The sequence below is a fragment of the Ostreococcus tauri genome (genome assembly GCF_000214015.3).
Source record: "Ostreococcus tauri WGS project CAID00000000 data, contig chromosome 15, whole genome shotgun sequence".
In the NCBI taxonomy this organism is placed as follows: domain Eukaryota; kingdom Viridiplantae; phylum Chlorophyta; class Mamiellophyceae; order Mamiellales; family Bathycoccaceae; genus Ostreococcus; species Ostreococcus tauri.
Window position 1 is genome coordinate 340,829 of NC_014440.2, and position 20,453 is coordinate 361,281.

General features: G+C 59.2%; 16 protein-coding genes across 16 annotated transcripts; 9 read left to right on the forward strand and 7 right to left on the reverse strand.

Moving 5' to 3' along the window:
• Positions 1-228: 228 nt before the first annotated feature.
• OT_ostta15g01960 (Membrane protein,Tapt1/CMV receptor) lies at positions 229-1,884 on the forward strand (the record flags this gene model as incomplete). The annotated part of the gene is made up of 1 exon (XM_003083298.2): positions 229-1,884. One exon carries the CDS (start codon positions 229-231, stop codon positions 1,882-1,884), a length of 1,656 nt encoding a protein of 551 aa, XP_003083346.2.
• Positions 1,885-1,943: 59 nt separating this feature from the next.
• OT_ostta15g01970 (Phox homologous domain) lies at positions 1,944-3,863 on the reverse strand (the record flags this gene model as incomplete). The annotated part of the gene is made up of 1 exon (XM_022982424.1): positions 1,944-3,863. One exon carries the CDS (start codon positions 3,861-3,863, stop codon positions 1,944-1,946), a length of 1,920 nt encoding a protein of 639 aa, XP_022841178.1.
• A 382-nt stretch (positions 3,864-4,245) lies between these two features.
• OT_ostta15g01980 (Galactosyl transferase) lies at positions 4,246-5,454 on the forward strand (the record flags this gene model as incomplete). The annotated part of the gene is made up of 1 exon (XM_022982425.1): positions 4,246-5,454. One exon carries the CDS (start codon positions 4,246-4,248, stop codon positions 5,452-5,454), a length of 1,209 nt encoding a protein of 402 aa, XP_022841179.1.
• Positions 5,455-5,514: 60 nt separating this feature from the next.
• Positions 5,515-6,008, forward strand: OT_ostta15g01990 (Mediator complex, subunit Med21; the record flags this gene model as incomplete). Its single annotated transcript, XM_022982426.1, has 2 exons — positions 5,515-5,610; positions 5,706-6,008. 2 exons carry the CDS (start codon positions 5,515-5,517, stop codon positions 6,006-6,008), a joined length of 399 nt encoding a protein of 132 aa, XP_022841180.1.
• Positions 6,009-6,157: 149 nt separating this feature from the next.
• OT_ostta15g02000 (Thioredoxin-like fold) lies at positions 6,158-6,448 on the reverse strand (the record flags this gene model as incomplete). Its single annotated transcript, XM_003083302.2, has 1 exon — positions 6,158-6,448. One exon carries the CDS (start codon positions 6,446-6,448, stop codon positions 6,158-6,160), a length of 291 nt encoding a protein of 96 aa, XP_003083350.2.
• Positions 6,449-6,640: 192 nt separating this feature from the next.
• OT_ostta15g02010 (Ribosomal S24e conserved site) lies at positions 6,641-7,305 on the forward strand (the record flags this gene model as incomplete). Its single annotated transcript, XM_022982427.1, has 3 exons — positions 6,641-6,712; positions 6,886-6,927; positions 7,033-7,305. The coding sequence occupies 3 exons, from the start codon at positions 6,641-6,643 to the stop codon at positions 7,303-7,305; spliced, it is 387 nt and encodes a 128-aa protein (XP_022841181.1).
• Positions 7,306-7,685: 380 nt separating this feature from the next.
• Positions 7,686-9,116, reverse strand: OT_ostta15g02020 (Translocon Sec61/SecY, plug domain; the record flags this gene model as incomplete). The annotated part of the gene is made up of 1 exon (XM_003083304.2): positions 7,686-9,116. One exon carries the CDS (start codon positions 9,114-9,116, stop codon positions 7,686-7,688), a length of 1,431 nt encoding a protein of 476 aa, XP_003083352.2.
• Positions 9,117-9,533: 417 nt separating this feature from the next.
• On the forward strand, positions 9,534-10,451 carry OT_ostta15g02030 (Sec20; the record flags this gene model as incomplete). The annotated part of the gene is made up of 1 exon (XM_003083305.2): positions 9,534-10,451. The coding sequence occupies one exon, from the start codon at positions 9,534-9,536 to the stop codon at positions 10,449-10,451; it is 918 nt and encodes a 305-aa protein (XP_003083353.2).
• A 69-nt stretch (positions 10,452-10,520) lies between these two features.
• OT_ostta15g02040 (unnamed product) lies at positions 10,521-11,246 on the reverse strand (the record flags this gene model as incomplete). Its single annotated transcript, XM_022982428.1, has 1 exon — positions 10,521-11,246. One exon carries the CDS (start codon positions 11,244-11,246, stop codon positions 10,521-10,523), a length of 726 nt encoding a protein of 241 aa, XP_022841182.1.
• A 452-nt stretch (positions 11,247-11,698) lies between these two features.
• Positions 11,699-13,864, forward strand: OT_ostta15g02050 (unnamed product; the record flags this gene model as incomplete). Its single annotated transcript, XM_003083307.2, has 1 exon — positions 11,699-13,864. One exon carries the CDS (start codon positions 11,699-11,701, stop codon positions 13,862-13,864), a length of 2,166 nt encoding a protein of 721 aa, XP_003083355.2.
• Positions 13,865-13,922: 58 nt separating this feature from the next.
• Positions 13,923-15,518, reverse strand: OT_ostta15g02060 (WD40 repeat; the record flags this gene model as incomplete). The annotated part of the gene is made up of 1 exon (XM_022982429.1): positions 13,923-15,518. One exon carries the CDS (start codon positions 15,516-15,518, stop codon positions 13,923-13,925), a length of 1,596 nt encoding a protein of 531 aa, XP_022841183.1.
• Positions 15,519-15,652: 134 nt separating this feature from the next.
• Positions 15,653-17,199, forward strand: OT_ostta15g02070 (Inositol monophosphatase, metal-binding site; the record flags this gene model as incomplete). The annotated part of the gene is made up of 8 exons (XM_022982430.1): positions 15,653-15,823; positions 15,879-16,049; positions 16,103-16,169; positions 16,282-16,381; positions 16,491-16,681; positions 16,765-16,904; positions 16,959-17,007; positions 17,114-17,199. The coding sequence occupies 8 exons, from the start codon at positions 15,653-15,655 to the stop codon at positions 17,197-17,199; spliced, it is 975 nt and encodes a 324-aa protein (XP_022841184.1).
• A 65-nt stretch (positions 17,200-17,264) lies between these two features.
• Positions 17,265-17,537, reverse strand: OT_ostta15g02080 (unnamed product; the record flags this gene model as incomplete). Its single annotated transcript, XM_022982431.1, has 1 exon — positions 17,265-17,537. One exon carries the CDS (start codon positions 17,535-17,537, stop codon positions 17,265-17,267), a length of 273 nt encoding a protein of 90 aa, XP_022841185.1.
• A 470-nt stretch (positions 17,538-18,007) lies between these two features.
• OT_ostta15g02090 (Methyltransferase type 11) lies at positions 18,008-18,865 on the forward strand (the record flags this gene model as incomplete). Its single annotated transcript, XM_022982432.1, has 1 exon — positions 18,008-18,865. The coding sequence occupies one exon, from the start codon at positions 18,008-18,010 to the stop codon at positions 18,863-18,865; it is 858 nt and encodes a 285-aa protein (XP_022841186.1).
• Positions 18,866-19,180: 315 nt separating this feature from the next.
• Positions 19,181-19,534, forward strand: OT_ostta15g02100 (Domain of unknown function DUF4399; the record flags this gene model as incomplete). Its single annotated transcript, XM_022982433.1, has 1 exon — positions 19,181-19,534. The coding sequence occupies one exon, from the start codon at positions 19,181-19,183 to the stop codon at positions 19,532-19,534; it is 354 nt and encodes a 117-aa protein (XP_022841187.1).
• A 63-nt stretch (positions 19,535-19,597) lies between these two features.
• Positions 19,598-20,098, reverse strand: OT_ostta15g02110 (Protein of unknown function DUF3429; the record flags this gene model as incomplete). The annotated part of the gene is made up of 1 exon (XM_022982434.1): positions 19,598-20,098. The coding sequence occupies one exon, from the start codon at positions 20,096-20,098 to the stop codon at positions 19,598-19,600; it is 501 nt and encodes a 166-aa protein (XP_022841188.1).
• Between the last annotated feature and the right edge of the window lie 355 nt (positions 20,099-20,453).

The window sequence follows — 20,453 nt, forward strand, 5'->3', positions numbered from 1 at the left end:
GACCACCGTGGCGTCGGCCGCGACGTCGACGCGGTGACGACGCGTCGACGTCGACGACGACGCGGACGCCGCGGGAGGTGGACCCCGCGCCAGGGCCTCGGCGCGCCGCTCGAGCGCGGGGGGACGACGTCGACGCATCGCGACGGACGCCACGGTGGTGGTGGGTGGTCGGCGACGAGACCGGCGCGCGCGGGCGAGGGGGGTGGGGCGTCGCCCGAGTCGAACGCGATGGCGCGCACCACCGGGACCGTGGGCGCGTCGGCGTCGGGCGTGGTGGAGGGACGCGCGCGAGGCGAGGGCGACGGACGGGCGAGGGGGGATGACGCGGAGACGCCGAGGATGCAAAGGCGGAACGATTCGGATGAGAATCTGTTCGTTCGCGACGACGTGTTGCGCGAGGAGGGGGTGATGCGAGAGCGAGAGACGATACGAATCGTGCGAGAGTGGACGCGAGAGAACGCGCCGGGAGAGAAGAGCGGGTTGACGTCGGTGTGGAGGTACTGCGCGCTGGAGCTCGGATTCAGGGTGGGCGAACGCGAGGACGACCCGGACATGTCGCACGCTCGAGAGCGCGTGTTCGACTTGTTGTGGTACATACCGTTGGAGTTGGAGAAGTTTTGTCTGTACGGGGGGTTGCTGTGCGCGGATGCCATTCTCGGGTTGTTCACGTCGCTGCCGGTGCGCGTGCTGTCGCAAACCGTGCGTTTGGTGTGGTCGGCTGCGACGCTGACGAGAAATGATAACGCTTCGTCCAAGAGACGGGCGTGGGGGATTCATCCGTACGCGCGCGAGCATCTGAATGACGTTCTTTGGCTGCTCATGCTCGGTATGGCGGTGACGTACACGCACATGATCGACGTGAGCGTGATTTATCACTACATTCGCGGGCAGGAAGTCATCAAGCTTTACATGGCTTGTCACGTCCTAGAAACGTTCGATAAGCTGCTATGCTCGTTCAACAGTAACGTATTAGACGCGTTACAAAATAGCGTACATGGGTGCGTCAACTCAGCGACGAACGGATCGGTGGTGGACCAAGCGCAGTCCGCGCTCAGACTCATCGTGGACATTTCTCTATCCACCGCCGCGACGGTTGCGCACACGTTTATCTTGCTCACTTACGCCGTGACGCTTTCGGTGGCGATAAACAGTCACAGTAATGCGATCTTACTCGTGCTCATTTCGAACAATTTCGCGGAGATGAAGGGTCACGTGTTCAAGAAGCAAGATCCAGAGAAGTTATTCGGCGTCAGCCGACTGGACGTGATCGAACGCGTCCACCTGTGCGTATGTCTTCTGTTCGTCACGGCGCAGAGAATCACTGCGGCGGGGAGTATTGAAGTGGCGTTGACCCGAAAGTTCATGAACGATATCGTCCTCGTGATGGGTTCGGAGGTGTTCGTGGACATCATCAAGCACTCCTTCATGGCGAAATTCAACGGCTTGCGTCCAGGAGTTTATCGACGTTTCTATAGACAAATCTGCCGCGATCACGTGCACTTGATGCAGTCTTACAAGATTCATCAGGTCGTCGGATTCGTACCGCTCGCTCCAGCGGCGGTGATCGTCCGAGCGGTACCGAGTCTCTTCCGAACGCTGAAGGAAGGAGCGATCGAGTCAGACACGCTCACGAGAGGGAACCTCAATAAAGTTCTCGCGAGTTTCAGTACGCTCATGGTGAGTCTGGGATTCATGCTCATCCTGGTTTGCTTCAAGCTCATGTTTGGGATCGCGATCCACGCTTGGGGCGTGCGCTCGCTCTCAAATTCGTCGAAAGTGACGCCAAGCGCCGAGCGCTGGGGCGCGAAGACACCAGGGAAAATTGAACCGGGTAAGGGACCAGTGTACGTTCCAAGTTCACCACCGCGAATCAAAGTAAACTAGGTTCATTAGCTACCATCATTAGTATGTAGAGTGATTTGTGTACAATTGGAAATGCAGTTCTATAGCTCCGTGGCGTCGTCCACCTTTTCTGGAGTCCGCCACTCATCCGGTGAAGCTCCGAACTCCTCGGCGAGCCCTCGCCAGAGCGACAGCGAGCGCTCCGCGTTCGAGACCTGAACGCGCGCGTAGTTCAGTAGCATAGCGTGAAACTGTGCGACGCGTTCCTTCTCTAAACGCGCAAACTCGACACGATGACGCTCCTGAATCGTTTTATAATCAGCTCTCGCATTCTCACCGGTGAGCTTGGTTGTCTCCAGTTCGAGTTTCAGTTCCTCAACCCGTTTCATCTTGGTGAAATCCGGCGTGAGCTTGGCAATTCGAGCCTCGAGTCTATCTGCCTCCGATAACATTGTTTGTAGCGTCAGAAGCGAGTCATTCCGGTCGCTGATGGATCTACGAACAGACGGCATGATCTTCAAGTAGTCGTGAAGCGGCTCGAGCGCCTGCGCGGTTTGCGCCGTAGCCGAGTGAGCCATCCGACTCGCTCTGATGGAGGTGTTTCCGGCTTTTCTCATCTCACTCGCAGCCGTCATGCAATCGAGACCATTTTCGCTATACTTCCCGAGGCGAGCGCCCTCCTCTTCCTGAAGCTTGGCAAACTTCAAACACTCCAAACCAAACTCTCCCATGGCCTCGCCAAACTTTTGCTGGAGCGTGAGCAGCTTGGTCGCCTTGGAGGACATCCCAGAAAGTTCGCCCTCGACACGCGACACTCTATCTTTTTCGACCAAGAAAGCGGCGTCCTCCTCCATCACTTTTGGCTTTGGAGTGTCCAGACCCAGAGCTCCGCCGACGGCGGTCACCGCTGTCGACTGCACAACGGTTTGTCGGAGCTCCTTGAAGAAACGCCCGAAATCGCGACCCTGACCTGGGGACGAGATCACGACGGGCGGGCGCTGAGGAGTGTCAGGGCTTCCTGGCACCCCGCTCGGCTGCGCAGGGATTATTTTGCTCGTCATGCTGAACCAATCCAAGCTCGCCCCCAGGTCTTGATGCGTCAAAAAAATTCTGAGTGGGTCCCCGAGGCGAAGCTGCGAGTGAGACGCGACGCGGTTGAGGTAGTGCTGCAGCTGCACAGCGCGATCTTGAATGAAGTTTTCGCCCGTTGAGCTCACGACCGTTTTTTCTGGTCTCGGAGGGATGAAATAACCTCGATGGATCGCGGAGAGCCTTTCGTCGAGCGCGACGAAATCGCGGAACCTTCTCCAGACAACGACTTCCTTGTGAACGTATGACGGAATATTTGTTCGCGTTGTCACTTTGTAGTGCGTCACGCGCTTGCCCACCAGTGTGGACGAGGCGTCGGGCTCGATCTTCGGATCACTCACCCAAATCTTCAGCGTCCATTTCTCCGCGTCTCTTTCGTCGTCACCGTCCAAGAAAACCGTCGTCCCACTTGCGTTTGACGTCCCGTCGTACACTGGCTGTATCTCTGGCTGTGTGTACATCACGCTATCCGCGTAAGACGGCGGTGGGGCGAGTAAATCGCCGTATGTCATCCCCTCGCTCGCGTGATAGCTCCCGTTTTCCAACGCCCGCCCTCTCGTGGGCGTCTCAGGCGATGTTCCGCGCTCAACACGCGTCGGCGTTCGGGCCGCCTCCTCTTCACCCAGATTCACCCTTTGCATCCCCTCCTCCACCCCAATCGCCCCATCGTCGGCACCGTTTATCTCTTCTCGCGTTAATTCAACGCCAACCCCGAGCGGCTCGCGCGATCGCTTCTCCAACTCGCTCGGCGCCGTCTCGAATGGATTCTCGCTCTCGTCGCCCCCCGTTCGCCCTCGCGCGTCTCTCCGCATCGTCGTCATCGTCGATCCCAACCCCCCCAGGGCGTCGTCCAAGCTCGGTCCACCGAGAACCCCGAGCGCGGATCGACCCAATTCCTCCTCTCGATCGCTCTCCGAGTCTCCCGGTCCCATCGTCCTCGTCTCGTCGGTTACGCGATCGACGCAGATCTCTCGCTCCCGACGCCTCCGACCGCGTCCTCGACGCGTGCGATCGCGTCAACGTCGACGACGCGCGCGCGTTCCGATCGATCCCTCGCGCCGCGCCCTCGCGCGTCGCGCCGCGCCCTCGTCCTCGCCCCGCGGCGGGGTCGCGCGCACGGAGCAGTCTCACACATTCACACGCGGACCGTTGGACGCGAAGTCTCACACATGCACACGCGGACCGTTGGACGCGAAGTCTCACGAAGTCTCACACATGCACACGCGGACCGTTGGACGCGCGCCCGGCCCTCGGACGACGGCCCCGGCGACGCGCGAGCGGTGGACGCGCGCGCGCGGGGCGACGCGATCGACGATGCGACGGAGCGAGACGCGATGGATGACGTCGTCGGAGACCCTGCTCGCGCGCGCGTCGACGGGTGAACGGCGGCGAAGTGCGGGGAGACGACGGCCGGGCGATGGGGCGACCGAGGGCGACGGCCGGGACGACGGCGAGGGGTGGTGGCGACGCGGGACGCGCGAGGCGGCGGCGGCGCGATCGAGGAAGGATGGGTCGATGAGAGGGACGAGCGAGAGATGGAGGCGGGGACGGAGTCGCGCGCGATGGATCGCGTTGGTCGCGCTCGCGTGGACGCTCGGACCGTTCGCTCGAAAGGTGGTGGACGGATTCACAAAGGTGTACGTGCGACGGTGGATGTATCCGATAGAGCGGCCGATACCGTGCGGGATGGACGCCGCGGTGCCGAGCGGGTTAGTCGATCGAGAGCCCCTGAGCGGGTTGCCCCCGGCGGATATGACGAATCTTCCTGGGTTGCGGCCGAAAAAGCTCAAGGGCGGGATAATATCGCTGTGCGACAGCGGCGTCGAGGCTATTTGCGCGCAGTCGACGGCTAATAAACAGGCGTACGCGGATATACACGGTTACGATCTTATCGTCGACGAGGACATCGTCGATCGAAGCAGACCGACGAGCTGGAGTAAGCTCTTGGCGATGCGCAAATATCTCCCGGAGTATGATTTTTTGTTCTACATGGACATCGATACCATCGTGATGAACCCCGAGAAGCGGTTGGAGGACATCGTAGACTTTAACTTCGATCAAGTCCTCGCTGCGGATAAGAACGGGGTGAACTGCGGGATGTGGATGGTGCGAAACACGCCGTGGATGCTGTGGTTTGTTGACGAACTCTGGGCACAGGAACAGCTCGTAGCGCCGAAGAACGTGTGGAACATGCTCTTCAAGTACGAGCAGCGCGCGTTTCATCACCTCTACGCGTCACAAATTTGGCGCAAGGTCGTGAAGGGACCGATCTATCCCAAGGCAAACACCGTTCGAGCGAGGACCAAGGTGGTGAATGCGTGCGTATTCAACTCGCAACCAGCGTTTTACGAACCCGGCGACTTTGTCGTCCATCTCGCCGGGCTCAAGGGGACGGTCAAGTGCATGTGGTTCAGCCACTACTACAAGCAAGCGCTAAAAACTATACGAAAGAAAGGCATCATCTCTCCCGATGCCGATCTTCCGCCTCCCAGTCTGTGGACGTGTCTCACAAAAAACACATAAAATTTCTTCCTTCTAGACAGCTTTGTTACTCCAGTACTTCACTAGCCTCCACGACGCACCATGGCCGACGCGGTGTCCCAGCTTCAGTGCCAGATAAACACTCTGTGTGAACTCATGTTCAACTACGCCGGAACGCTCCAGCGCGACGCGAGACCTGTGCGTGAGCGAACGAACGCGAGCTCGACGTGCGAATCTCCCCCGTCGCCTTCTCGACGACTGACGCCGAACACGTCGCGATTGTGCACGATTAGGCCAACGTGAGCGCGAACGGTGATCTCGATGACGCGTTACCCGAGGGAGGGATCACGAAGGCGGAGTTAGAGGCGATGGCGGGGACGATCGCGGAGGCGAGACGGGTAATCGTGGAAATCGCGCGCGCGCTCCCTGAGATGGACACAGACGAGAATGCGTCCCGAAAGCGCCTCGCCGCCCTCCATGCCGAACATGAAAAAGTGAGCAAAGAGTTGGACATCGCCACTGCGGAGGCGAGGGAGGAGCTGGAGATCATCAACGCCGCGTTCAAGAAGGCATCCGAGGCGACGCTCTTCGAGTGATCGCTTTCTAGTAGGTTGTAGTAGCACGATTAGACGTTAGCGCTCGCGACGAGCGATGCGACGCGAATCCGTGTCCTTGGACGAGGTCTACATCCGTCTCCCTCTTCGCTAGTAGTTACATTCTCGCTAAAATTGCTCGCGTCGTCGTCCTACTTTGGCACCGAGCTCACGAGGTCTTGCAAGCACTTCTCCACCCCCTTCGCGTCTAATCCCTCCAGCTTGACGCACTTCTCCACGCCCATGTCGTATCGCGCGTACAGCTTCCCCTCCGCTCCGCTCGATTCTCGGATCAACACCGGGGTCGACGGCGACGCCGCCTTGAGCGTCTTGTAGCTCGACATTAAGAAATTCCTCACCCCCTCGCTTCCCTTGCTCGTTTGACACAGGTGGAAGCGAAGCTCCTGGACCGCTTTTAAACCGGTGAACGCCGCCTTACTCATCGGTGCGATCGTGAGAGGCCGTCGTCGCTCCGTGCGGCGCGCGCTCGCGACGACGTCGTCTCGTCGGTGCGCGATCGACCGCGCGTCGCACAAAAGTGTCCGCGTCACACATGAATGAGACGAATGCGACCTGGAGCACCGCGACGTCCTCCCTCGATCCGCCTTTCCACGGCGCGTTCGTAACTCGACGAGATGACGAACACGTCCTGCACCATCCGCACGCGCAAGTTCATGACGAACCGCCTGTTGCAGCGCCGTCAATTCGTACGTTTGATAGTCGCGACGACGCGCGCGGACGAGGGGAAGATTCGACGGGAGACGCGATCGAGGGCGGCGAGGCGATGGAGGAAACTCAACGCACTGGCGACTCGCAATCGGCGCGCGCGAGGATTCACGAGCGCGAATGAGGACTGACGAATGTTTTTCATCAATCACAGATCTGCGATGTCCTCCACCCGGGTCGCGCGAATGTCTCCAAGGTACGTTACATTCGCGGCGCTGGGGTTTCTTGACCCTAGAAGGATGGCTGAGGAACACTGAGAGACGAACCAGTGACTGACGACGACGTGGTTTTACGACGACAGGCTGAGCTTCAAGAGAAGATTGCTAAGATGTACAACGTCTCCGACGAGAAGTGCGTGTCCATCTTCGGGTTCCGCACGGCGTTTGGTGGCGGTAAGTCCACTGGGTTCGGTTTGATCTACGACAACATCGATGCGTTCAAGAAGTTTGAACCGAAGCACCGCCTCATCCGCGCTGGCTTGAAGGACGCCGTCCAAAAGTCCCGCAAGAACATCAAGGAGAAGAAGAACCGTGTCAAGAAGCTCCGTGGTGGTGCCAAGAACAAGGTCATGTAAAGTTGATTTGCGTGCAAGTTCTTTCAGGGTTGGTGATGTTTGGCTGGCGGGTGCGCCTGTCGTATTAGTTTGGGCACAGCTGTGTGCATCTAGGAAAAGCTTTGAGGTAGCGATCGCTCGCGCACGATTCTAGGTCGACGCGATTGTAATTTCGAGCCAAAGCTGTTCGGATAAGTCTCACATACGTCGATTCCCCCGAATGAAGACACGAAAACGGATGTAGGTACTGGCACATATTACGAATGCACTGATGATAGATTCCGGTTACAAAACCATTCTAATGTGGGATCATTTAGTCCGCATATTAATCTATAGGTTCGACGCATCGTCCTCCCGGAGCGACGCGCCGCCGCGTTCTCACAAGGCAACTTCTAGTGAGTCTACCCGAAGACGTTTGCGCCCATCTCGAACGCGCGCTCCTTCTCAAACGTCTCAAAGTATTGATAGATGATCGTCACCGCGAGCAAAATACCAGTACCAGAGCCAATAGCACCGAAGAAGTCCGCCACAATCGTCAACGCACCGATGCACATGCCACCGAAAGCCGCGGCGATCGGGATGTATCTGTTGAGCTCCTTCTCAATCTTGATATCGCGGTGACCTCTGATGATCATTTGCTGCTGCTTGAGTTGCTTCGCGACGTCTCTCGCGGAGGAACCCGCGATTTCGATCCAAGTCTTCGAGAACAATGCACAAGCGGAGAGCATGAACGTCACGTAGAAGATGGCGTGCAGCGGGTTCGCCGCGACGTCAGCTAGCGACGTCGGTGGTGAGATGTAGTACACCAAGCCGCCGACCGGGATGAGCTGTCCACTCCTATCGCTCTCTTGCCAGCGACCGAATAGTTGGATAAAGAAGTTTCCACCGTATTTCTTGTACAAGAGCTGCGAGATGAAATAAAGGTTGGACACCAATGCAGACTGCAAGATGATCGGCATGTTCGACGTGTAGAAGAGTTTGATCGGGTAGTTCGCCGTGTAGCCGCGGTTTTGCTTGGATTGGATCGGTAAATCGACGCGGAAACCTTGGAAGTAGATGACGATGAGGAAGATGAGAATCGTCGACAGAAGGTTGGTGATATTCGGCAGGTTGGTGCGGTAGAACGCTTCCTTGAGCGCACGAATCTTGTCCGTGCGCGTGAGCACGAGGTGGAAGAGGGCAATGATGGCGCCCTCGAACTCGGTGCCTCTACCAGTGTTCACCGTGGTTGGAGAGAACGCCTTCCAGATGATGGACTCGCACTGGTTGGTGGCGATAAACAGAGAGATCCCAGATCCCAAACCGTAGCCCTTTTGCAGCAATTCATCCAGGCAAATCACAATGATCCCCGCAAAGAAGAGCTGAATGATGATGAGCAAGGCGTTGCCCACGCCGAGGTCTCGAACGTCGCCGTAAATCCCGCTCACGACGTACGCCACGGCTTCACCGATGGTGATCAACACCCCGAGTAGTTTTTGCGCCCCATTGAGCAAAGCCCTATCCTCCTTCACGCTCTCGTCCACCTCTATGATCTTCGACCCCGACAAGAGCTGAATGACCAACCCAGAGGTCACGATTGGAGAGATCCCGAGCTCCATGCACGTCCCGCGGTTACTCGCCATGATCACCCGCGCCCAGTAGAACGGATCCGCCCCACTCGAGGTATTGATCCCGTACAGCGGAAGCTGCGAGCACACCAAGAAGACGAACAGCGCGACGCAGGTGTAGAGCGTCTTCTCGCGAAAAGGAATCTTACGATCGGCCGCCTTCACCTCGGGAAGGAACTTCATGAACGGCCGCACCAGGTGTAAGACGCGAAATCCGCTCGACATCTCGACCGCGTGCGAGTACCTCGATCGACCGCGCACCACCGCGCGCGTCAACGTGTGCGCGCGTCGACCGAAGCTCGATCGACCGCGCCCACGCGCGACGATCGCCCGCGAGGCGACGGTCGATCACGTGGGTGACTTCGATGGGCGACGCGAGTCGCGCACTACCGAGGGACGACGCGCACCGGAGGCATCACACGTGCGTCGACATCTCGTACATCGACAGCACGATGGACGATGTCGATGGACGTCTAAACCTAGGGTTCACACGCGCGCCCCGGTCCAGCGGCGCGGACGACGACGTCGATCGTCGTTCGCGTCGACGCGACGGGGCGTCGACCGGGCGACCGAGAACGACGCGGCGTCGACCGGGCGACGCCATCGGGGGGGCGTCGACGGGCGACGACATCGGGGGGGGGGATGGCGAACGCGCGATGTGAGGCGTGGGACGATGACGAGCGGGCGTTCGAGGCGCTCCGCGCGCGGTGTCGCGAACTCGAACGACGGGCGATGACGATCGCGAACGACGCGATGTCGACGACGACGACGGTGGATGAGGCGCGCATGGGTGACGCCCGGGCGTGTTTGAGAGACGCTCGAGCGATCGTGGAGGAGATGAGAGAGATTATGAGAGATGCGCACGACGGGGAGCGGAAATCGAAAATGTCACACGCCGTGACCGAGCGCTCGGAGGCGCTGGAGAACACGCGAGGGATACTGAGACACGCGGCGCTCGAGCGCGCGGCGCAGGAGAGGAAACGAATAAACGAGGAAAGAGATGCTTTACTTCTTGGATCGGGAACGAGCGAGATGGATCGGATCAAGGCGAGCGGAGCGATGGCAATCTCTAGTGAGGCCACGGAAGGGCTGAGACGGGCGCGACAGATGATGGCGACGGAGCTGGAGAAGGGTGAGAAGACGCTCGCGGCGTTGGAGGAGTCGACGGCGACGATGGAACGAACGGGGGTGGAGTATTCGAATCAGCACGCGAAGTTGAAGTCTGGACGTCGATTGATCACCACGATCGAGCGCCAGACGATCATGGACAAGGTGATCCTCTGGTTCGGATTCTCCATGTTCTTGCTCGTCGTCATCCACATTCTTTGGAAGCGGACGCCACTCATAGCGAGGTTTCATCCGCTGTATCGGTCAAAGGTAAAAGCCTTAGAATCAGTCACCGAGGTCGTCGTTGACTCTAACTCAAAGCTTGTCGAAGAAATCCCGTTGGAGGCGTTGGAAGCGGAGAAGAAAATGTCTCCAAATCCGGAGATCGCGTTCGAAGGCGAAGACGATCCGTACGCCGTCCGAGTCGATCCCGCGGCGCGCGAGGAACTATAAATGTAGATAGTCGGTGTACTTGTATAACGCATATAACATACTTGAGCTTCAAAATCGGTCGAGAAGAACTCACTGAGGCGGCGGCGCCCCTCTGCGCTTGCGCGGTCGGTTGATCTCAAGTACGCGCTGCTCCTCCGCGAGCTGTTCGGCGGCGCTCACGTTTTCTTTCGTCGCCCACGGATGGTTCGCCGGGATGTCCACTTCGGCGAGAGATTTCTCAAAGTTATCGTTCCCAGCGGCGGACTGACGGCGTCGCTCTCGCGCTGCTAATATTTGCTCCTCCGTGAGCTCTGGCATCTCCATCGTTCGAACGCCCTTCATCATCCCCTGATAAAACTTATCCTCGTCCACGTCTCTGTTCTCATCGAGCATCCCTCGCTCCTCAAGATCGCCCAACGATCCCTTCTTCCCTCGACCGAACAGAACCTTCGCGAGAACCAAGAGAACGAGCGCGCCTCCCGCGTAGAGCGCCGGTCGCGGCGCGTTCGCCGCCGCCTCCCGCATCCGCGCCGTCACCTCACCCACGCGCCGCGTCACCTCACGCGTCGCGGACGGTTTCAACTCCCGCGCGCTCTTCTTCCCCCCCCCCCTCGCCGACGTCGTCGCCGTCTTCGTCGTCGTCTTCCCCTCTCTCCCTCTCGACGCGATCGTCCTCGTCGGTCGCCTCGACGCCCACCCCCACCTCCGCGTCGCCCCCATCCGTCGTCGTCCGTCACCCCGATCGCGTCCACCGACGGCGACGCGCGCGTCATACGTTCGATCGCCCATAAATCGCCCGCACACCGCGCGCGCCATCGTCCGTGGTCACGCTCTCGCGCGCGCCAACGCACGAGGGCGCTCGATCGTTCGTCGTCGCGCACCCGCGGGTGAGCTGTCGCGGGTGTTCGTTCGATGTGCGTGGCTTTTTCAAAAAACACCCGACAGCCACGATCGAGATCGAGACGTCCGTCGATCGATCGAGACGTCGCGCGATCGATCGATCGATCGAGACGTCGCGCGACCGATCGATCGATCGAGACGTCGCGCGATCGATCGATCGATCGAACGATCGAGACGTCGCGCGACGTCCGAGCACGGTCGGTCGGTCGCGACGACGACGACCGGGACGACGACGACGACCGGGACGACGACGACGACCGGGACTCGCGGACGACGACGACGACCGCGGCGGTGGTCCGCGTCGTCGTCGTCGAGGACGTCGCGCGCGGGCGGACGCGAACGCGCGCGAGGCGGGAGCGACGCGCGCGATGGCGTCGAGCGCGCGCGACGGTGGCCGCGATGGAGGAATTGGCGGGAACTCGACGGGGGACGACGATCGCGTCGGTGGGTTCGGTGACGATCCGTCGAATCGCTCGAGGGTACACGCGAGAGAGGGAGCGATGGGGCGAAAGAGCGAGTGCGCGGCGTCGCCGGTGAACGTCCTGGACGCGCGGTCGAACGCGAGCTCAGAGAGCGATTCGCCGAGCGAACTCGAGCTCGACGAGGCGGGTTCGAGCGAGAAGATCGAGGCGAAGAAGACGCTCGAGGGGGGTAAAACAAGCGATATCGAGAGTGCACATCGCGAGGCGTCGATTGCGCGACGCCTGACCCGACCGATGGCGCCGAGCGTTGACGTGGATGGATTGCAAAAGCGCGTGAGCGAACTCCGCGTCGCGCTGCAAACTTCCGAAAGGATGTTGGATAGAACGAAAGGGCGATTAGAGCTCGCCGAGGGGGCGAAGCGAGCGGCGGAATCCGAATCTGCGACGTTGCGCGCGCGAGTGTGGGCGCTGGAGGGGAGCGGATCTTTGGTCAAGTGTCGAGATGACGAGGTAAAACTCGACGACGTCCGAGGACGACTGCTCCGGGAAGCGACGGTTGAACTCTCCTACGCCGCCAAGGCGACTTGTGCGGCGGATCATAAGATTCAGATCGCGCGCGCTGACTGCAAAAAATTGCAGGATACCGTTGCGGCGCTGTCGGGGGCGTCTTCCGAGGAAAACGACACGCTCTCGATGGAGTTGGCGCAAGCGCGAATGCGCATTCGCGGCGATGCGCGAGAAATTGCCGAACTCACAGAGCGAGCGACGCAGGCGGAAGCGACCGCAAACAGACTGAAGGAAGCGAACGACTTTACCAATGATGCCATCGCCCGGTATCAAACGGCGGAAAAGGAGACACGACAGGCGAAGGAATCACTGGTAGAGACGATGCGGCACAACGAGTTCCTTCAGGGGCGCGTCACCGAGCTGGAAGAGATCATCAAATCTGATGGTACTAGTCACTACGATCAGGAGCTCCGTCGCGTCCGAGAATATTTGGAAGCAGATATCGCGCGATTGACCGCCGAGCTCAAGCAAGAACGGGCGGCTCGCAAGGCTGTGGAGCTTCAACTGAGTGGCGCGATACAAGCCGACACTTTGCGTCTTCCATCGGACAACGCCGCACTCGCGTCGGAAAAATCGGCAACCGCGGAGCTTAGGGAGGAGATCGAACGGCTGAAAGTGCAACTCGCACAAAATCAACGTGCACAAACAAAGAAGTCGCGCAAAGACGACTGGGCCGATGCGCTCGGTCTCCGCAACGATGACGATGATGAGGAAGAGTTGGACGAGTCGAACGAACCGCTCAGCCCGACCGGAATGCCGCTCGCTTTGCGCGATGCCCTCGTCGAGGCTGCTCGTCTCGAGGTCGAAAAACTTGGGGAGATGAATAGAAAACTCGTCCAAGCGAAGCTCACGGCTGAGAAGGAGAGCGTGTCAACACTTGAGTACGAAGCGGCTATCACCAGAAACAACGAGGCTTGGGCAGCGAAGTTGGCGATGATTGAGTTGGAAGCTACGAAGAGCCGCGAGCAACTCGTAACCTTGACGTCGAGAAGCAACAGCCTCGCTAGAGACCTGGAAGCGTGTCAGGCGGAGTTGGATGAGGTCAAGCTGATGAATAATAGGCTCAAGTCGTCTCGCTCAGCAAGTGATCAAGACGAGCTCTCGCGTGAGGGTAGCTGGTTGAATCTCCTTCCTCGAAGTACTTCTCGGAAGCATTCCAGCTCGCCAGACTTTACTGAACTTCGCGCGAACACCGCGAACACAAATTTGGTGTCCTTGGGATCTTGGGCGAGTCTTAACGGATTGGACGACGACGAGTTGTGCCGTGTAGACGACGACAATGAAGACGTCACCGTCAAGACTCGAGAGGAGCCCGAACCAGATGTCACCTCTCGCAAGAGATTTCTTGAGGAAAAATCGCGCAGTATTCGCGAGAGATTGGCAGCAAGAAGCGTGAAACCGCCTCTCAGTCCGCTGAAAACGTCGGAAGAGGCCATTGAGAGGTCGATTCGTGAGACGAGACTGGCTGTGGAGGCGATGAAGGCCTCCCGCTCATCTCTGCTCAAAACGACCTCAAACGCTCTGTCTGATCCTCGCGCGCGTTGATGAACGTGATAAAATATGTGTAACATTACTCACATCGACTATCTTCTACTACAAATACCTAAAACTCGACTCCGCGCTCCTGCGGGACGAGAAGTGTACCACAATGCAAGCCAAACGTGTCTACGACTTGCTCCTCACGATATCTGAACTCCCACAAGTCTTCAAGTTTAGGACCAAGGTCTTTGATCTCCAACCATTTCGGATCTAGCTTCATCGGTGCGCGTTGCCTCTTAACGGGAACCTTTTCCGGCTTCTTTGAAATGCTTGGATACATTCGAGCCTCGCTAGGAATCGTCTGGCTCATTTTTGTCGCCGCTGCTGCGTGAATATGAGCCTCAGTAAGACGTCTGATCTCATCTGGATCGGTGACACCGAGCGTAGCCATGTAATCTTTCAACTCTTTCTCGACGTCGAAATCATCATTAACCATCTTAGGTGGTTCCCAGAACTCTTCCTCTTGTCCTTCATGAATCGTAACTTGCGGCGCCGTTGTGGCAACTTCAACCTCCGTCATTGGCTGTTTAATTGGAGACGGCGTGGTGACATCTCTCCTTAGAGCAGACTCAATGAGCATACCTTCAAACACTTGAGGGGGATGCTGTGGCGTGCATACTAGCAGCCTATTTGTTGCAGAAGCTAAATAGTTGCATGTCAAGCACGGCGAGGCGAGTGAACGTGACGCCACAGTTGTCCAGTCTTTTGTATCGAAGAGCTGTACCATTCCCTTCCCGATCGTCTCACCAATCTCTTGCGTACCTAACGCAAGAACGATTTCATCCGCTCGAAACGACAGACATGTCACGGCCAAACCTTTGTTGTGATCCAATACCGTGTCTAAACGTGCGCTCTCAGTCTCCAGGTTGACCCGCCAAACGTGCAAGCACCCGTCAGAAGACCCGGCAGCAACGGTGAGTTCAGGAGCCCTCTGCGTAATTGCAATTGAAATGACGTATTTCAGTTGTTCAGATGCGAGTCTGTGAAGCATTCGGAGCCGAGATCCATCCACTGAGATTTTCCAAATCCTGACCACACCATCTCTGCCCGCGGATACAAGCGTTTCATTCCCCGAAAGCGCAACGGCTCGCACCAGCCCATCATGCGCAGCCTTCATACTCGCAACACGGTGTCCATCGCTGAGCGCCCAAATCGCGAGACTCCCATCATCGGTTCCAGTCGCTGTGATGCTCCCATCTGAACTCACTGTCAGACTCGTCACCGGCGCGCTGTGCTTGCCGAGGAGGTACACCAAGCTCGGCTCGGACTCGTTCATTGGGAGGGAGGTGAACAGCAAATTTTGTGACTCTGCCTGAACGACTAAAATCGCCCCCGGCTGACCTGGGATGAACGCGAACTCCCACCAAGGTCTTCCGGTTGGCGTCGAGACGCCATCCTTGGACGTTTGAAATTGAAATCTTCTGACCTTGCTCCCGCCCGGCGTCACCCTGATCGTGCGAAGGATCCCGAAGTGCTGCACGACGGCGACCAAGGTGGAATCGTTGGGATCTCCAGCACCGCGATCGTACAGCTCTCCGTCCCTGATATTATATCCACCGGCGCGTTCGTCCGAGACGGACTCACCGCGCAGGCCGGACGCGTGCGCGGTCGACTTGTCATCGTCGTCCAAGGGAAGCGCCACGAGCTTGAGTCTGGACATCGTGACGAAGACTTTCAATCTCACGCGTGCGCTCGAGCGGACGACGATTCGACGTCAACGTTCGCGGCACCGCGCTGTGACGCGACCGAGAGCTGTCGGTCGTCCTGTTCAAACCAACTACCTCTCCTCACAGAATGGCGTCTACGTGCGCTTCCGCGCCCTCTCGCTCGGCGTCCTCTCGCTCGACGAGAGCATCGATCGATCGTCGACGTCGTCGCGCTCGACGCTTCGCGTTCGTTCATCGCCGCAACGCCGTCTCGGTCGAGGCATCGCCCGATGGGACGTCCTTGGAGCGCGTCCTCGAGGTGAGTCGCTCGCGCAGAAGAGTATCGCCGTGAACTGACCGACGTTCGCGCTCAGGCGGCTGTGCGAGCGGCGAAGGAGGGTGGGACCGTCATGGCTCGCAAGGTCGGCGCGGAAGTCATAAAAACCAAGGCCAACGCTCGAGACTTGCTCACAGAGGTGGACGGGGAGGTGCAACGAATCATCGAGGCAAAGGTAGCCGAGGAGTTCCCACACCACGGTTTTCTGGTAAGACAGCAAGGTCTCTGTTTTCATCAGAACGACACTAACGAACGCGGTAGGGCGAAGAAAGCGTCGCGGCCGGTAAAGATGCGAGCGCGGATGCGCTCAGGGAGGTGTTGGAGACGGGTATGTTGAGTCGTCTCGCACGCGTTGACGGGAATTTAATTAATTATTCGCAAGGGAAATACGCCTCGATATTCGCGCATGGGACACTGATTGACTGTAAATCGACGCGCAGGACCGGAGTGGCTGTGGGTCGTCGATCCTATCGACGGCACGACAAATTTCGTGCACGGCTTGCCGTTATCGGCGATCTCCATCGGAGTGGCTTACAAAGGGTGAGTATTAAATAATTCTTCATGGACACTTTTGTAAGACTTGACGCGCGTACGCGCGACCCAGAGGCGTGAAAACTGACCACCACGTTTCGATGCGTTCGCTCTGCAGGGAACTGCAAGTGGCGGTAATTATGGATCCGTTTCGCGACGAATGCTTCACGGCTGTCCTCGGTGGTGGTGCGAAATTAAATGGCACTCCCATAAAGGTGGGCGAGGAGGCCACCGCCTTGGAAGCAGTCGTCGTGACCGGATACGCGCCCACGGACGCGTCGACTGAGGTTATGCTCAAGGGGATGACAGGTATTTCGCGCTCATCTCGTCGTGAAGCGCGAAAATTAATTTTGAGAAGCAAAGACTGATTAATTAATTATTTGCGCGCGCAGCTTTGGCCACTTTACCGGTCCGGACGATCCGTATGTTCGGAAGCGCGGCTATCATGCTCGCGTGGGTGGCTTGTGGAAGAGTCACGGCCTATTTCGAGGCCGATCTAAACAGCTGGGACACCGCCGCGGGAGCATTGTTGGTGAGTGGATCTATTTATTTAATTTTCTCGAGTCATTTATTTCCGCCCTCGCAGATTAGAGAAGCGGGCGGTCGCATGACAAACCTCGTCGGAGAGGAATATGGTCCGTTTGAATACCTCGCGCGACGACGTAAATCTGTTCAGATCGCGATGATTCGACGTCCACGCGATTCGAGTGACTGAAGAAATAAATAAATTTTTTCACGCAGACCTCACTGTCAGGCCGATTTTGGCTAGCAACGGCGCGACTCACGACGAGCTACTGCGTTGTCTCATGTCTACTCAGCGGTGTTGAGTCGCATTTGATTGTTCTACACGCTACATGCTACCATAGTCTATAATCCCAACCGCACCTTACTCTCACTTCTTTGTCGGCGTCTTCTTACGAAACCCGAGCGCCTCTAGGTCCTGCGTCACCACATTCGATCGACCTCTCAGTTGCGGAGGCAAGAGCGTATTCACCTTGCCGATCGAATTAGGATTCTTATGCTGTCCTTGACGCGGATTCATAAGCGGCGCAGGCGCTGGGCGCTTCATTCCCGTCGACTCGTTCGCGCCGCCGCCGCCCGCGAACGCCGCCGACGCAGACGGTAACGATATTTTCGCCTTTGGAGCCTCGTTCTTCGTCTCCATCTTCACCGGTGACGCTGTGCTCTTACCCTTTCGGTTTTCCCCCTCGCTTTCATTCTCTCTCACCTCCTCGTCGTCGTCCGAGGACGAGTAGTCCAGTCCGAGCATTCTTTCTCTCCGTGACCACGCTCGAGTCGGCGTCGTCCGTCGTCGCCCGTCCTCCTCCGAGCTCGTCGACCGATCGATCGATCCCGTCGCGCGGAGCGTTCACCGATCGTCTCTGCACCGCGCGCGCTCGCTCGCGCGCGAGGCGCCCCGCCCTGTGCGGACTCGGTCGATTCACTCGAGCTCGTCGTGACGTGGACGAGGGAGACGTCGAGTGCGTTGAAATCGTGCATCCGTCGCCGCACACCGCGTCGTACGACGCGCCGTCGACCCCGGAGGGCGTCCTCATGTTCACCGCGAGCGTGCACACGCTCACCGCGCGCGCGCTGTTCGCCGTGAGGTCGTCGCACGGGCGACGCGCGCCCGCGATGAGCTCGACGTCGACGTCTTCGGGACATCACCGAGAGGACGAGCGACACGCGGCGAGCGTGACGTCGAGACGAAGCGCGTTCGTCGCGAGCGGATCGGCGGCGATATTACGTACGATCGGCGTCGGGGCGGCGACGCACGTCGGGAAGGCGCGAGCGTTCGGGGCGCCGCGGGCGAAGAGCGACCCGTACGCCGACGTCTTAAAGGACCCGCAGTTTCCGGACAAGTACCCGTTCGGAGAGAAGGAGATGGCGCGATACGACGAGAGCTCTGATTTTATCTTTTATTCTCAACCGAGATTCGTGACGCACATCGACGACGAGGCGATCGGGGCCCTAACCAAGTATTACGAACGCGAGTTTCCGCCGGCGAGCGACGACGTGGCGATTTTGGATGTGTGCAGCAGCTGGATCTCGCACTATCCGAACGGGTACAAGGCTGGGAAAATCTCTGGGGTGGGCATGAACGAGGATGAGCTTAAGAGAAACCCGGTGCTCACCGACTACGCGGTTCGGGACCTGAATGAGGACCCGACGTTTCCGTACGCCGATAACACCTTTGACGTCGTCACCAACACGGTGAGCGTGGACTATCTCACCAGACCACTCGACGTCATGAAAGAGGTGAGACGAGTTTTGAAACCGGGTGGACTCGCCATCATGAGTTTTAGTAACAGATGCTTCCCGACCAAGGCTGTGGCGATCTGGACCGCCACGGGCGATCTCGACCACGTCTGGATTGTCGGCGCGTACTACCACTTCGCCGGCGGCTTTGAGCCTCCTCAGGGCGAGGACATCTCCCCGAACCCCGGGCGAACCGACCCAATGTTCGTCGTCACGGCGAGAAAGAGTGCGTAGGCGGTCGCTCATCCAGCGATGTTTGATTTGATTTGATGTTTGCTCTTCAACCGCGCGCGCGTTCGCTCGAGCCGCCGCAGTGCGAGGCTCCTCGAGCACATGCTCGCCCCTCTTTCCCTCGTCCCTCCGTGCCGCGCCCACTTCACGCGCGGGCGCAACACGAACGCGCCCTCGAGCGTCCGTGCGAGCGCCGCGCGACGGACGATCGAGAAGAGAGACGACGCGAGCGCGCGAGGTGACATCGTCGATGGACGTCGACGTGTCCTCGGTGCTCTCATCGCGCTGACGTGTTCGATGACGACCGACGACGCGGCGATGGCCAAGGATGGGAAGAACGGGGTGTACTTCATCGAACCGAGGGATAAGGCGACGGTGGGACGACAGTTCGACGTGAAGATGGGGGTGAAGGGCTACGAGCTCGCCCCGGCGGCGAACGGGTTACAGGAGGGCACGGGACACCACCACCTCATCATCGATGGACCGACGTTCGTGGAGAAGGGAGCGGAGATTCCGTTCGATGAGACCCATTTACACTTTGGGAAGGCGCAGAAGGAGGGGGTGGTGAACCTGACCCCGGGCGAGCACACGCTCACGCTGCAATTCGCGGACGCCAAGCACCGGTCGTTTGGGAAAAAGTTTGCCAAGCAAATCACGGTCATCGTGGAGTAGAAGGTTCGTATCGCGCGCGCGGTGCTATTATAAGAGCTAACTAATTTTGTGTGTTGATCGCGCTCACGCCTCGGATCCGTCGTTGCCGTCGTCGTTGACGCCTCGAAACGCCGTCGCGACGAGACTCGCGCACGCCGTCGCCGTGAGCGCGTATCGCGTGGGCATCATCCACTTCGGGTATCCACCGCCGATGGCGTACAGCGTGTCCACGCCGGCAGCCATGGCGAGTCCTCCGATCAGGGTCCCGCACGCGGCGACTTCGCTCGTCGGCGTCACCGCCATCGCTTGCCACGCCAACAGACTCGGCGCGACCCCCCACGCGTACCGCGTCGCCATCTGCGCGGGCGTCATCGACGCTCGCTGACAATTCATCGCGTAGCCCCAGTGTATGCCACCGAGAAAGCTCAGGACGCTCGCCCCGTACGCGATCTGCGCGCGCGCCACCGTCTTCGGCTCGAACACCGCGCGCAGGCCCGGGAGGCGTCGAGAGACGTCCGGCGTGAGCGCGACGAACGGCACCGCGCCCAGGACCCCCAGGGCGTGCGGGGCGATCGCGCTCGACATCGCTCGCGTGCGCGCGCGCGCTGACCGTGGATGAGCGACACGCGCGCGCGGCGTCGAGGGATGCGTCGACAGATGTCGTCGCGGTCGTCCGCGTCGGCAGTCCGCGTCGGCAGTCCGCGTCGCGCGCGCGTCGCGGGCGATGGAGTACATCTCTCCGAACACGTCGGTGACGATCGAGGGACTCACGTCCAGGCCCGAGCTCAACGGCGCGCGAGGGGTGGTCAGGGAATACGCGCCGAGTCGCCAGAGGTACCGCGTGGAGACGGTCGCGAGCGATGGGACGTCGACGGAGATGTACGTGCGACCGGAGAACGTGCGAGCGAGGGTGGGTGGGGAGGATGAGACGAACGCGCGC